The sequence below is a fragment of the Ctenocephalides felis genome, unplaced genomic scaffold (assembly GCF_003426905.1).
Source record: "Ctenocephalides felis isolate EL2017-DRISC unplaced genomic scaffold, ASM342690v1 CF-g0.4_SCAFFOLD_03572, whole genome shotgun sequence".
Lineage (NCBI taxonomy): Eukaryota > Metazoa > Arthropoda > Insecta > Siphonaptera > Pulicidae > Ctenocephalides > Ctenocephalides felis.
Genome location: NW_020539726.1, coordinates 35,969,013 through 35,984,801, shown reverse-complemented (window position 1 = coordinate 35,984,801; position 15,789 = coordinate 35,969,013). Strand labels below are relative to the sequence as shown.

Below are 15,789 nucleotides of genomic sequence, written 5' to 3'. Positions count from 1 at the left end.
CAAAATGCCACGATTGAAAATCCTGATCCAGTGCTTCCTGAAAAGGGCTCCGCTGAACAAGAACAAAACAGCTCGATGTCTATATCTTTGTGCTTTGTGTGCTGCTTTAGGGATTCTTTTAATTCATTTCATGTTACAAACAGGGTTTCAGTATTACCTGAAAGTATTGTTGTAGTTTTCTTAGGTGCTTTAATAGGCTTGATAATTAATTTAATGTCGTCTAAAAATATTGCAAATTGGAAGAACGAAGAAGCCTTTTCACCCACAGCGTTTTTCTTAGTGCTTTTACCGCCTATAATATTTGAATCCGGGTACAATTTGCATAAAGGTAATTTTTTCCAAAATATCGGTTCCATCCTGGTGTTTGCTATATTTGGTACAGCCATATCAGCCTTTGTTGTCGGTGCTGGTGTGTATCTACTAGGAATGGCAGACGTTGCCTACAATCTCAGCTTTGTTGAATCTTTTGCTTTCGGTTCATTAATTTCTGCAGTAGACCCTGTAGCTACCGTAGCTATTTTCCATGCTTTAGACGTGGACCCAGTTTTAAACATGTTGGTGTTCGGAGAAAGTATTTTAAATGATGCTATTTCAATTGTTTTAACAACTGCAGTTTTGGAATCCAACAATCCTTTAATGACGACTGCTGAAGCTGTAGTCTCCGGTTTAAATAGGTTTTGTTTAATGTTCTTTGCTTCGGCTGGTATCGGTGTAGTCTTTGCCTTAATTAGTGCTCTTTTGTTGAAACATGTTGATCTTAGAAAGTATCCGTCCTTAGAGTTAGGTATGATGTTGGTGTTTACTTATGCACCTTATGTTTTGGCAGAAGGAATTCATTATCAGGTAAAAGAATAATATTAGAACTCTAACTTTAGACTAATACTAAATACTAATATATCAAAAATAAATTGTATTATTATGATTTTAGGTATAATGGCGATATTATTCTGTGGCATTGTGATGTCCCATTACACACATTTCAATTTATCAACTGTTACACAAATAACTATGCAACAGACAATGAGAACTTTGGCTTTTATTGCAGAAACTTGTGTGTTTGCTTATTTGGGAATGGCTATATTTAGGTAAACACTACTGCAATAATAAATAGTAATTAATATAAAATTCCATATAATATTTTACTGTTTTTTGCAGTTTTCGTCACAGAGTGGAACCTGCCTTAGTTATTTGGAGCATTGTACTTTGCTTAATAGGAAGAGCTGCAAATATATTTCCTTTATCTTGGCTTGTAAATCAATTTAGGGAGCACAAAATCACTAAAAAGATGGCATTTATCATGTGGTTCAGTGGTAAATAATGATATATACATTTATATATAAGATGATTTCCATACAAACCACATAGGCTGGGCCATATATAATATAATATATGCATTTATATATGAGATTTCCATACAAACCCCAAACACTAGTCCATATATAATGATGTCTAAATCAATATATACATTTATATATCCAATTTACATACAAACTACAAACACTAGACCATATATAATGATGTATAAATCAATATATATATATTTATATATGGGATAGACATACAAACTGCAAATGCTAGACTATAAATAATGATGTATATATCAATATATACATTTATATATCCAATTTACATACAAACCACATAGACTAGGCTATGAATAATGAAGTATAAATCAATATATACATTTATATATCCAATTTCCATCTAAACCACATACAATAGGCTGTATATAATGATGTATTAATCAATATATACATTTATATATCCAATTCCCATACAAACCACAAACACTAAGTCATATATAATAATGTATAAATCAATATATACATTTATACATGACTTTTACATACAAACCACATAGACTAGGTTGTGTATAATGATGTATAAATCAATATATACATTTATATATTGAGATTTACACACAAACCACATAACACTAGGTCATATATATACATTTATATATGCAATTTACATACAAACCCCAAACACTAGTCCATATATAATGGTGTATAAATCAATATATACATTTATATATGAGATTTACATACAAACCACAAACACTAGTCCATATATAATGGTGTATAAATCAATATATACATTTATATATGAGATTTACATACAAACCCCAAACACTAGGCCATATATAATGATGTCTATATTAAATTCACACATCATTCTTTTTTGCACTATTAATTATTTTAAATTTTACGTACGTTTCGGGACTCGGTTTGTTCCATCACCAGTGTGAAAATTTTATATTTAATCACTAAAATATAGACTAGAACGTTGAAAAAAATACGATTCTCATAAAAATAATGTCAAAAAGCCTAAAAGTGTATTTTCCTATTAACATTTAAAAAAAAAGTTATAATTTTAAGTTTCTAATAACATTTACGGCTAGTTTAATAATGTTTTTGTGTACAAATAAAACTTCTCACTACAATTAAATAATTTTTACCTAAAACATCCTATTAAAGTTATTTGATGGTCAAAACCATTTAACATTTGACGTATGAGTCGCCGGCCGGTGTTTTATTTTAAATTACGCTTTTACGCGGTGTTGAAACAAATTCTCACCTTTCCCACAATCTCTGAATTAGCACAAATAATTCAAGACTGAAAGTGGCCAAATCGGTTCAGCCGTTTTCGAGTTTTAGCGTACCTCACATAATATCGATCTCCATTTTTATATATAAAAAAACATATATATATATATATATATATATATATGTATATATATATATATATATATATATATATATATTAAATTTTGTATTACTTTACAGGTTTGCGAGGTGCTATATCATATGCACTATCCTTACATTTAGAATTTTCTGACGAAACACGTCATGTAATAATTACAACGACACTTATAATTGTACTTTGCACGACACTTATATTCGGGGGTGCTACGATGCCTTTGCTGAAATTTTTGCAGGTGATAAAAATCAATTTTGATAAGAATATTTGTGAATTTTTTTGCTCCCAAGGGCTTAAAAGCTTCCAAAGTAATAAAAGAAAATTCTCTGAAAGTTTTAGCTCTTAATATCAACATTTAGATAGTCCGCAGTTCAATTGAAAGTTTTGTATATTTATTATTAAGTAAATTCTTGCGCCATGTGTGATAGCATTTGTGAACTCAAACTTAAAAATATTTACAAAACACTTAATCTCTAATTAAATCCATGTGGGCTGTTTAACGAAATATTTATTCATCATGGCATCAAAATTAATTTTGCAGCAAAATATTTATTTAATTGGTGATTTTGACACACAAATTACTAGTAATCAATTGCCATCAAAATTACACGTCTCCGATCACAGATGGCGCAAGAATTTACTTAATAACAAATATACGAAACTTTTAATTGAATTGCGCACTATCTAAACGTTAATATTAAGAGCTAAAACTTTCAGAGAATTTTCTTTTAACAATTTGGAAACGTTTGAGCCCTTGGGAGCAAAGAAATTCCCTAGAACCACCCTAAATATATATAAATCTATTACCAAAGGCGAACAAGAAGACCCGTTCAGCCACAAGGCGTACAAGACGTCAGCAAAAAGCAATAACACTAAGTAAAACCCGAGAATGGGGATCGGCAATCGATTCAGAATTACTAAGTGAACTAACAACCGAGGAAGAACGTGACGTCACATTCACCCAAGTAAGACGAGGCCTAGAATTCATACGACTGGACCACAAATACTTGAGACCGTTTTTCACTCGAAGATTCACCCACCAGGTAATAATAAATAATATATATGTATATATATATATATATATATATATATATATATATATATATAAGTCGCGTTTTCCTTCCCGACGATATACCGCACAAACCGATTTCGACAATTTTGCATTCGTTGGAAAGGTCTCGGGCTCCGCAAGGTTTACAGCTAAGAAAATTAGTGGTGCATGGCATCGTGCCCTAATGCAAATTGCTGGAACTTCACGCACCGTAATTAAACATTCGAGTAATGACATTAGTGAGAATTATCAGAATTATGCTTGGTTAAGTCAACGTGCAATTCTTGCCGCAGAGAATAATGATGTACACGCACTGAATTTCACCATTCAATCAAAAATTGCTGGCGATTTGGTGACATACCAATGATTCCGACTGGTCTTCCGTTTGACTTCGAACGATTGCAATTTCCAGTTCGCCTTGCGTTCGCAATAACAATTAACAAGTCGCAAGGCCAATCGCTTAGTGTTTGCGGGATAAATTTCAAATAGATTATTTAGAAAATCATTGTTTTTCACATGAACAGTTATACGTTGCCTGTTCACGAGTTGGAAAACCATCCGCTTTGTTTATTGTGTTAACGTCAGACCAAAACACAAAAAATATGGTTTACCAAAGAGCACTTCAATGAAACTGATAATTTGCGGATTCACTTTCATTTACTTGGAGAAGTTCAACTAAAAAACACTTCATTTTTGTAATCGAAATAAATTCATTACTGTTGTATAATAAAATCAAATTTTTCCTTTTCAAATATAAAACAAACAAAAAATTTCTTCATCTTTCTCGCGAAACCATCTGGTGGCGAAACGGAGTTCGTCGGGTTTGCTAGTAAATAATATAAAACACTTTAGTAATAATAATTATAAATTTATTATAATTATAATTTTGGTTTTTAGGAATTGAAGGATTGCAAAAGTCAAATGACGGATCTTACGAATAAATGGTATCAAACTATAAGAGTGAGTCCTCAGATGAGTGATGATGATGACGTTAGTACGTGCAGTACTTAATTTAAATTTAAATTTAATGCTAATTGACCAAAAGTGTTATGTGATATATATAACAGAGTTACCTGTATTTTAATTTATGTTTTAAGTTTTAAGATAAGTGCAGATTTGTCAGTATTTTTTCTACAAGGGTAGAATACTGTTGTATAGCTAATGTGTAAATAAAAAGTAATAAATTTGATTTATTGCACTCTAATGGAATGTTTGGTTTTCTCTAAATAATACTTGAGGGAATGCAATACCGAAATACCGGCAAACCGGGAACCGGTATGGCGGTATGCCGTAAAACCGGTATAGCGGTATACCGAAAACCGGTATACCTTTTAAATTTTTCAATTTTTAATGGTTTTTAGCGAATATCTTGCGAACAGTTAAAGTTATCATAAATTTTTTTGCACCAGCTAAGTTCTACGGGATGTAACACCGATATAACGAAAAACCGGTATACCGTCTAAATTTTTGGCGGTATTAATTCTGTTATTTCGGTATTAAAACATAAGTCTCAGTTAATACAAGTTACTTTGAGCTTGAGTTTCTTAGAATCATTCAAACTTTAAAAACCGAATTACTAGTATCAATTTTTTTTATCAGTATTGCATTCCCCCTTTACTTATCACCATAATTTTTTTTATTTGCTATTTATGCAAAATAATATATAAATATATGATTGTCTTTAAAATTTAACAGTTGCTCTATATATTAATATTAATTATTTCTACAATATAAAAATATAGTATTGCTTTTCGTATGAATAACAGACTTTTAGCTGATATCCATACAGGTTAGTATTTCGTAGCAAAATAGTTGAATAAAAAAATATTTATATATATATATATATATATATATATATATATCTAATGAAATAATTATACCTCTATCTATCAAATAACGTATTTATATATATCTAATTAATATTATAATAATAAAATATTTATATATATCTAATAACAGAACGGAATGTTGCATTTCTTTAAATTCTAAAGATGATATTATTAACAATAATAAACTTTGCATAAAATTAAAATGGCTATCAAAATATTCTTTTCAATTTTTTATTTATGAGGCAATTCTGCCGTAACAGAGCTCATAAAATAGCATTGTCATGGCAACGAATCTTATGATAACAGAATCTTCGATGATGCAGTTATCATAACATTCTTCCTTGCTTGTTTATATGTAAAATACGCCTGATCGCACGGCAAATAGACATTTTCACAGTTTTCAGAACCCAAAACAAGTATAACATAGCGTTGTCATGACAACGCTATTTTATGAGCTCTGTTACGGCAGAATTGCCTCATAAACATTATAATCTAATTTATAGAAAAATACTTTCATTTGAGGTAATTGTCTTATAAATCTTTTTTTTAACAAATAACCAGTATTAAAATATTTCAAACATCTTAAGAGAATATATTTTGTTCTCCTCGTAATTCATTTAGACGATTGTCATTTATTTATACGCATAACGTATATACTCGTCAATACATGAAATTCTGCATTGACGTGCGTACTCGTCAATAACAGTTGACTGGTTAAGCAATTAGTTAGTATATAAGAATACAGTATAATAGACCGATTCTGCCGCACAACAGACCGATGTTATGGCAAGGCCATGTTATGAAGAACGTTCCATACTAAATATTTACAAAAGCCATTGCGGTTCCTGTGCAGTCAGGCGTTTTTATCAGGTTGTCAGATAGAAAACTTTAGGCACAAATGTCAAACAAAACGATGTTAGATAACAGGGTGTTTCTGACTCTGGTTCATAACATACGAGTAACGTAGCAGACTATGTGTAAAACGCCTGAATGCACAGCAAATACATGACATTTTGACAGTATTCAGTATGATTCAGTGGCATAATGTATGAAAATAAATATGTATCATAACATTTTGCTGTTATGCGGCATAATCGATCCCTAAATCTAATAATACAACATGGAATGTTAAATTCCGATATAAACAGTTAAAATCTTTAACAACAAAAATTAATTTCAAATGTTAATAGATTTCTTATAAAATTCTACAATAATTATGACTAATTTGCAGAAAATCTGCATAAGTTATACGGAATAATTTATTTATTAAAATTAATATATTTTTCGTATAGCTCGACTTCTTAAAATACTAATGGTTATTAAAATTTTTTTTAAATCTATTTAAAAAATACTATAATGCCGACTATCAAATTTTAGACTTCCATAAGTTTAATAAGAAGACTAATTCCATAAGTTTATGTGAATATATGTATACTATGTAGTTTATTTTTTCACTAAATTTATTTCATAAAGTACGTTTCGATACCTTTATTTGTGTCATCATCAGTGTATAAAATTAAAAGCAAAAACAAATTATTGACGTATTTTGAAAATTACTTATTGATTATAATAATCACCCATAACAAAATTTGATTATTTTAATTAATAAATAAGTTATGTAATGTGTTGATAAATTATTAACTCCCCGTAGGGTAAGTTATTGTAATCGTGAAAAAATCGAAATTGAATTTTTTTGCATATCTTTACGTTTCAGAGGTTTTTGAACATTGTGGCATACTTTAGAAAAAATGGATGTATGTCTGTGCGGATACAAATTTTCGTCGACGTTTTTGCGAGCACAGATCAGCAGATTTGAATAATTAAAAAAACAATCGATTTCTACTGATGCGGTGACTTGTAGGTGTAGAGTAGTTTTTGTCAAAGGCATGTCCATTAAAAAACAAATTAATGATATTTTCAAATTTTGAAATTATTTCAAATTTTTCAAAAAAAAAGAATTTTTCATACTTTTAATGTTTGTCAAAATATTTGATATTCCAACAAAATTCACATATAAAGAAATCGAAAATGAATAATACTATAATTTTCAAAAATATATAAGAATTTCAAAATTTTAAAAGATCTAAAGCTCACTTATTTACTTCAAATATATAATTATAACTTTGCAATTTAGTTTAGTTAAATAAACGTCATTGTTCAATTTATAAGTCCAACGAAATATTATTTCGTCTATAAAATACGAATAATGAAAGTTACAGCTTTAATAAATTTAATACTTTAATTCTTCGAAAAACTACAATTTTTTGCATATTTAGCTCCGTATCTCCAAAACGACTAGACTTGCCATTGCTAAAAACTAATCACCACTTCTTCCCGTCATTAACAAATTAAATGATAAATGATTTTTGGATCATTCAAATCGATCAAAAAACTCGATATGTATTTTCTGCACTCCTTTCTCCGTATCTCCGTAACGGCTGGACCTGCCTCTGCCAAAAACTAATCAGCACATCTCCCTATCAATAGGGATCGAATGTTTTTTGAACCATTCAGATTGGTTGATCCGTGCGCCCGAAAACGTGCACGAAAAAATGCGGACATAAAAAACACACACTAGAGATGAGCAATTGACTCCGGAGTGAATCCGAGTGGAGTTGTCTCACCGGATTTGTCATATCCGACTTTCCAAAACTGGTACTAAATTACTGCGTTTTTGCTTTGAGAAGGAAGCTGTCGCTTTCTCGTCTTACAGGCAGTATTATGACCTTTTAGGTATACGAGTCAAAATAATGCCATTGCATATTTTCCAGAAAATACAAAAATATTACTTCAAAGATACAGAACAATGAAACTGTGTTCAAGTGTGAATAGCTTAAATGTATAATTTATTGAATGGTAAGGAACATATTTCTAACTACGACAATCCTTGCCCTAGAATGACCAAATACCGAAAAATACATAAAACTAAATACATTTAATCTGGTTTTTCCCTAGCCTGAAATAATACTTTAGAGTGCAAAATTTATAAGTATAATATTAATTCTCGAATAGAAATAGCAAAAGAAAAATTTAGAAAGCAGAACTATTATTATTTGGTGAAAATATTTTATGATAAATGTTTTGTTTTTATTACAAAGTTTACTACTTTATTTATATATAAAATTAATCCAAAAAATCAACACTGCTAAAGTTACGAGCCATTGAGTCGATGTCATGTCGATCGAATAATTTTACAACCCGTCATTTATTTAAGATTTTTTTAGAAAAGTTATTTTATTGCTATTCATTCATAAATTTTCATTTCAAAAAATTAAATGGGATTTGACAAATCCTTAGATACATAAACAACGCACTATAGAACACATTTGTGTCGAGTATTTCGGTTTCAAAGTTGTCGGAGTCGTGGAGTTGTTAAGCGGATATAACTCCACCCTGAAGCGGAGTCAAATTTTAACCGATCCGGCTTCGGATATGATAAGCCCATCTCTAACACACACACATCCATTTTTTTGTGAGGTATGCCAAAATGTTCAGAAACCTCTAAAACGTGAAGATATGCAAAAACTTTCAATAACATAACTTTTCCTACGGAAAATTAATTATATATTCCTTTAAGATAGAATATTTTTCATATAACTCAAGTTCCCAAAATAATAATTGTTGACCATAGAAAATTTACCCGCATTATCCATATGGCAACTTTTTAAATACTTATCACAAAGACTACTGTCCTTTATTACCATCAATGTCAGCAATATCTCGAAAAAAAAAATTAAAATTTATTTTTCAATTTGTAGTACCTTTATGCATCTCCAAATGCTCCAAATAATTATCATTAACAGTAAAAACTTCCCGCAAACCTCACAAATAAACGACTTTTATGCATTTTCATATGCTTTTTCAACAAACTCGCAAGTCCAAAAAATTCACGACATTGCGGACACTGATGTATAGTATGATTATTAAATTTATGACTCTTCAAACGCTCATTAGAAATAAAACGCTCTGGGCAAACATCACAAGGGAACGGTAATTCCCCCGTGTGCCCCATTTTGTGTCGTTTGAGGTCCTGGGACTTTAGGAATTTTTTATCACAAAGGTCACAACAATGTTTTTTTTCACCGGTATGTGATCTGATGTGCTGTTTTAGCCGGGAGCTACTAGGGAAAGCTTTGGGACAAAAGTGGCACCGGTAGGGTCGTTCGCCGGTGTGGGAGCGTTGGTGCAAATCTAGGCCTGCTTTGGCACGAAAACCCTTTCCACAAGGTTGTCCCTGGATTTGAAAGTCGCATACAAAGGGTTTTTCGTTGTTGTGTATCCTCAAGTGCACCCTGAGTTGACCCACGGCTATAAAACCGGCACCGCAGACATCGCATTTGTGATCCTTTTGACCCGAATGGGTTTTCATATGGATAATAACCCCGTTGTACGTGGCGATTTTTTTACCACAAATAGTACAAACATACTTATCGTTAGTGTGTGAACGCATGTGCTCTTTTAGTAAAAAAGATTGTTTGTAACTTTTATCGCATAAGTCGCAGGCGTAAGGGCGCTCGTTCGTGTGGGTTCTGAGATGTCTTCGCATTTCATCAGGGCGTTTGAATTCTTTGCCGCAAAAGTTGCATAAAAGTATGCGTTTTTCTTTGTGGGCTTTTAAATGACGTGCCAGGGAACAGGAATGGGAAAAAGTTAAGTTGCATACTGGACAAGATTGTATGGCTAATTTTTTGTGCTCGCCCGAGTGCACGCGTAAGGCTTTTTTGGTGTCGAAGCTTTCGAAACATTTGTTGCACGGATATGCGCCCGGTTTTTGCACAAACTTATTTAAATCTGGAGGAATGCTATCATTACATTTAATACTAATTGAATCGTTACATTTAATACTATCAGGTACGCTATCATTATCTATTTCCCCGTGACTTTTTAAGTGTCTCGTCAACGAACTAGAATAACCGAACGTTTTACCGCAAATTTTACAACTCAAAGACGCAGGATGATTCTTATCATTATGTATTTTTAAATCCTCAATGTGATCGAAGGAATGTGAACATTTACCGCAAGGATAATCGCCAATGGTACAAAATAAATTATTTTGAACTACCTGTAGTAAATCGATGGGATGAACTTCTGTTTCCGATGACAGGATTGTATTGACGTCGTTGTTGTTCAAAGTGTCTTCGGCAAAAGTTCTTCTATCGGTGTCTTCGACAAAAGTTCTTCTATCGGTGTCTTCGACAAAAGTTCCTTTACCGGTGTCTTCGACTGAAATTCCCTTATCGTCGTCTTCGACTAAAGTTCTTTTACCGGTGTCTTCGACAAAAGTTCTTCTATCGGTGTCTTCGACAGAAGTTTTTCTATCGTCGTCTTCGACCGAAGTTCCTTTATCGGTGTCTTCGACTGAAGTTTTTCTATCGTCGTCTTCGACAAAAGTTCCTTTACCGGTGACTTCGACGGAAGTTTTTTTATCGGTGACTTCGACAGAAGTTCTTTTACCTTTGTCTTCGTTGTTATCATTGTATTTGATGTAGTTTCGTAAGATTAGATCGGATTCTTGACACTGCATTTTGAATTTGAACGCTTTCGTGATGTTTTCAAGGCACTCGTAACACATTTTTTCGGGTAGTCCGTCGTTTGCTTCAACCTGAAAAGAAACACTTTGTTTTAATAAGGACATAAAACAAAAAAAGAATAAAGTGTAAATTATAAGTAAAGTGCAAAATGTAAATTGTAAGTAAATTGTAAATTGTAATTTGTAAAGTGTTAAGTGTAATGTGTAAAGTGTAAAGTGTAAGGAAAGTGTTATGCGTGAAATGTAAAGTGTAAGTGTAAATTGTATGTAAAGTGCAAAAGTGTAAACTGTAATTCATAAGTGAATTATAATTAAAGTGTAAATTGTAAAATTTGAAGTAAATTGTAAATTTTAAGTAAATGGCAATTTGTGAAGTGTAATGTGTAAAGTGCAAATTTTAAATTGCAAAAAATTGTAAGTAAAGTTTAATTGTAAAGTTTGAAGTTTAATTGTAAAGTTTTAAGTAAATTGTAAATTTTAAGTAAATCATAAATTTTAAGTAAATGGTAAGTTCTAATTAAATTGTAAATTGTAAATGTAAACTGTAAAGTGTAAAGTTTTTATTGTAAGTAAAGTATTAATTGTAAAGTTTGAAGTAAATTGTAAGTTTTAAGTAAAGTGTAAATTTTAAGTAAATTGTACATTTTAAGTAAATTGTAAGATAAGTGCAAATTGTGAATATAAATTGTAAAGTGTAAAGTTTAAATTGTAAGTAAAGTTTAATTTGCAAATTGTGAAGGTGAATGTGAATGTAAATGTGTATTGTGAATGTAGACGTAAATTGTAAATAAAGTATAAATTTTAAGTAAATTGTAAATTGTAAGTAAATTGTAAAATTAGAGCAAATTGTAAGATAAGTGTAAATTGTAAATAAATTGTAAGTAAAGTGTAAATTGTTAATTGTAGAGCGTAGATTGTAAATTTGTAAATGTAATTTTGTAAATGTAATTTTGTAAATGTAAATTTGTAAATGTAATTTTGTAAATGTAAATTTGTAAATGTAATTTTGTAAAGGTAAATTTGTAAATGCAAATTTGTAAATGCAAATTGTGAGAAAAGTGTAAAAGTGTAATTTGTAAGTAAATTGTAAGTAAAGTACAAATTGTAAGTAAAGTACAAATTGTAAGTAAAGCACAATTGTAAGTAAATTGCAAATTGAAAGTGTAAATTGTAAAGTTTGAAGTAAATTGTAAAGCTTGAAGTAAATTGTAATTAAAATAATTAAAATTTGTAAATTTTAAGTGAATTGTGAATGTAAATTGTAAGTAAAGTTTAAATAGTAAAGTTTGAAGTGTAAATTGTAAATGTAAACAGAAAAAATAAAAATGTAAAAATGGAAATGCATAATGCAAATTGTAAAAATAAATTGTAAATTTAACATGTAAATGTAAATTTGTAAATGTAAAATGTAAATGTAAACAAATGTAAATATAAAAATGTTAATGCAAATATGAAAATGTAAAAATGTAAAATGTAAGTAAATATAAAAATGTAAATTGTAAATGTAAATATAAATATAAAATGCAAATTGTGAATGTAAAAATTTAATATAAATGAAGGTGTAAATGTAAAACGTAATTGTAATAAGGTTATAAATATAAATAATCAATATAATATCTTAAATATAGTTATAATAAATGTTATATAATAAAGCGCTCGAAGTAATTTCTTATCATTACACATCTTTCGAAGTAACTCATCGTTTGCCCTACCTTAAAAATATTCATTTAGCTTCAATAATTAAGGATACAAATAGATCCAAATGAAATAAATGATATACTAAAGTATAAAAATACACTTAATTATAATAAATAGCATTATAATATATAAAAAGCACTTTGATTGAAGTAATTGATCAATCCAGATCTCCTCAGTAACTTATTAACTTAAAAAAATTAATTAGTTTTAATAATGAAGAATAGAAATAGACTCAAATTTAAATAAATTGTACACGAAAGCATAAAAATGCACTGTTTTTTGAATAAATTAGTTAATGAAGTAAAAAATGGCACTTCGATTAAAGTAATTACAGATCGTTTGAGATAATTCATCATTTTTCCTAATTTAAAGGTATTCATTTAGTTTTGATAATAAAGCATAGAAAAATCAACCGAAATTCAAATAAATTATATATTAAAGGTTAAGCTTTACTTAATTAAAATAAAATGCATAATCGAATAGAAAAATGCACATCGATTGCGTAATAGAGTATAAAAATGCACTTCGATTAAAGCAATATATTATTAGACATTGTTTCAACCAACTTAAGTTACGCTTAATTTAAATAAAATATATAATTTATTTTAATTTGATTCTATTAGTTTGCTTCATTATTAAAACTAAATAAAGAGATTTAAGTTTGGGTACAAAGTTCACTTCGATTAAAGTTATTTATCATCATCCTTTGAAGAAACTCATCCTATGACCATAAAAAACTTAAATGAAGCTGTTGCAATTAAACTTGTTAATTGAAATAAATTGCTTGATAAAACATAAAAGTGCACTAAGATCAAAGTAACAAATTTATCATTACACCCAACCGAAAAATATTCAGTACATTTTAACAATAAAATATAAAAAACTTAATTAAAATTTATTAAGAAAATGTTGGAATTAAATTTGCACTTAACTGCAATAAATTGCACAATAAAACATAAAAATCACAAAACATCATGACCTAACCTAACTGACAACTAATGACCTAACCTAACTGACAAATAATCACTAAATTTTATAATAATACATAATAATCTTAATTATAAAACTTATAAAAAAAGATGTAACAATTAAATTTGCATTTAAACGAAACAAATTGCACAATAAAACATAAAAATGCACTTTAAATCACAAAAGATCATGACTTAACCTAACTGACAATGACCCAACCTAACTGACAAATAAATACTAAATTTTATAATAAATCATAAAAACTTAATTAAAACTTACAAAAATGTAATATTAGCACTGACTAGTAATAAATGACATAATAAAACCTTAATAAAATATAAAAAGCACTTAAAATAATTTATCTTTAAACACCTGTCATGTCATTCTTAACCTAACCTAAAAACACTTCACTTTGTTTTTAGAGTGAAACATAAAAATGCACAAAATTTTAAATAAATAAATTAATTAAACAACAAAACGTAAAAAAGCACTTAGTTTAAAGTAATTTGAAGTATAAAACCTAATTTAGATTAAAATAATTTTTCAAAAACACCTCTTTTGGGGTCACCTGTCATCATGTATGCCCTAACCTCAAAAAAGCCACTTGATAATAGACAGAAAAATGGACATAATTTTATAAATTATACAACAAAACGTGAAAAACACTTTAATTTATAGTAATTTATCATTACATGTATGAAAAATCATTTATATTAAAATAATTTTCAAAATTCTTGACCTGTGAAATAATGACCTAACCTAACTGACATATTTACTAAATTTTATAATAAAACTCAATTGAAACATACAAAAACGTAAAAAAACAATTAGATTAAAGTAATTTATCTTTTTTAAATTTATATTAAAAAAATTTTTAAAAAGACCTCTTATGGGTCATCTGTCATTATGTGCCCTAACCTCAAAATAGTCACTTGGTAACAGAACAGAAAAATGGACATAATTTTAATAAATTATACAACAGAACGTAAAAAGACACTTAATTTAAAGTAATTTATCACTACATGTAGAAAAATGCATTTGGAATAAAATATTTTTCAAAAAGACGTCTTTTGGGGTCACCTGTCATAATGTGCCCTAACCTGAAAATATTCACTAAATTTTAACAATAAAGCATAAAATGTTAATAGAAACTTACCAAAAACATTTTGTAATTAAATTTACATTAAATTGTAAAAATTTGCATTTAATTGTAATAAATAATATAATAAAACATAAAGAGGCACTTAAACTCATTAAAAATCTTAAAAGGTCAACTAATGACCTAACCTAACTGACAAATATTTACTAATAAAATATAAAAACTTAATTGAAACTTACAAAAACGTAGAAACATTATTAGTTTAAAGTAATTTAGCCTCAAATAACGTTTTAGGTATAAAAATTCATTTAGACTAAAATAATTTTTCAAAAACACCTGTCATCATGTGCCCTAACCTCAAAGTTTAGAAAGCTATTTAGAAAAGTAATTGCATATAAATTTAATATACTATACAACAGGACATGACATTCTTAATTTAAAGCATAAGTACACAAATTAATTTACATTAAAGTAAATTTATATTTTGTCACATTGTTTGTCCTAACCTAAAAATCCTCACTTAATTTTACTACCAAAACAAAACCATGCTCTCAATCATTGTTAAATAAGTTCTCAATTACAACAAATTGCATAACCAAACAAAAAAGCACTAATCATAGATAACCAAATATAAATTTAAATAAACATGACTTTGTTCTAATTAAATAATATGGTTCTAATTATTATTTACTACTCACTGTACAAGAGCGATTTTGGTCAACATTTCAGGCACATGCAAGTACTCATTTTCAACTCTGATTTCCTCAAATATACTTCTAGTTTCCACATTTTCCCTCAGACAAGTTCTACAGATTTTATTAAGATTTATCTGCAAATTTTCCATATTTGCGTAACACTTTAAAAGAGTTACATTGTTGACTTTTGTTATGTGGGTGTTGATAATAAATTTGTT

General features: G+C 28.9%; 2 protein-coding genes across 2 annotated transcripts; one reads left to right on the top strand and one right to left on the bottom strand.

The window, feature by feature from the left end:
- Positions 1 to 3: 3 nt before the first annotated feature.
- Positions 4 to 4,820, top strand: LOC113388432 (sodium/hydrogen exchanger 8-like; the record flags this gene model as incomplete). The annotated part of the gene is given in 8 exon segments (XM_026625809.1): positions 4 to 83; positions 85 to 152; positions 155 to 836; positions 921 to 1,085; positions 1,156 to 1,310; positions 2,787 to 2,938; positions 3,513 to 3,743; positions 4,649 to 4,820. Coding segments are annotated over 8 exon segments (1,647 nt in total), but the record flags the coding sequence as incomplete, so codon positions are not given.
- Positions 4,821 to 9,376: 4,556 nt separating this feature from the next.
- Positions 9,377 to 11,104, bottom strand: LOC113388431 (zinc finger protein 596-like). The gene has a single exon (XM_026625808.1). The coding sequence runs from the start codon at positions 11,102 to 11,104 to the stop codon at positions 9,377 to 9,379; it is 1,728 nt and encodes a 575-aa protein (XP_026481593.1).
- Between the last annotated feature and the right edge of the window lie 4,685 nt (positions 11,105 to 15,789).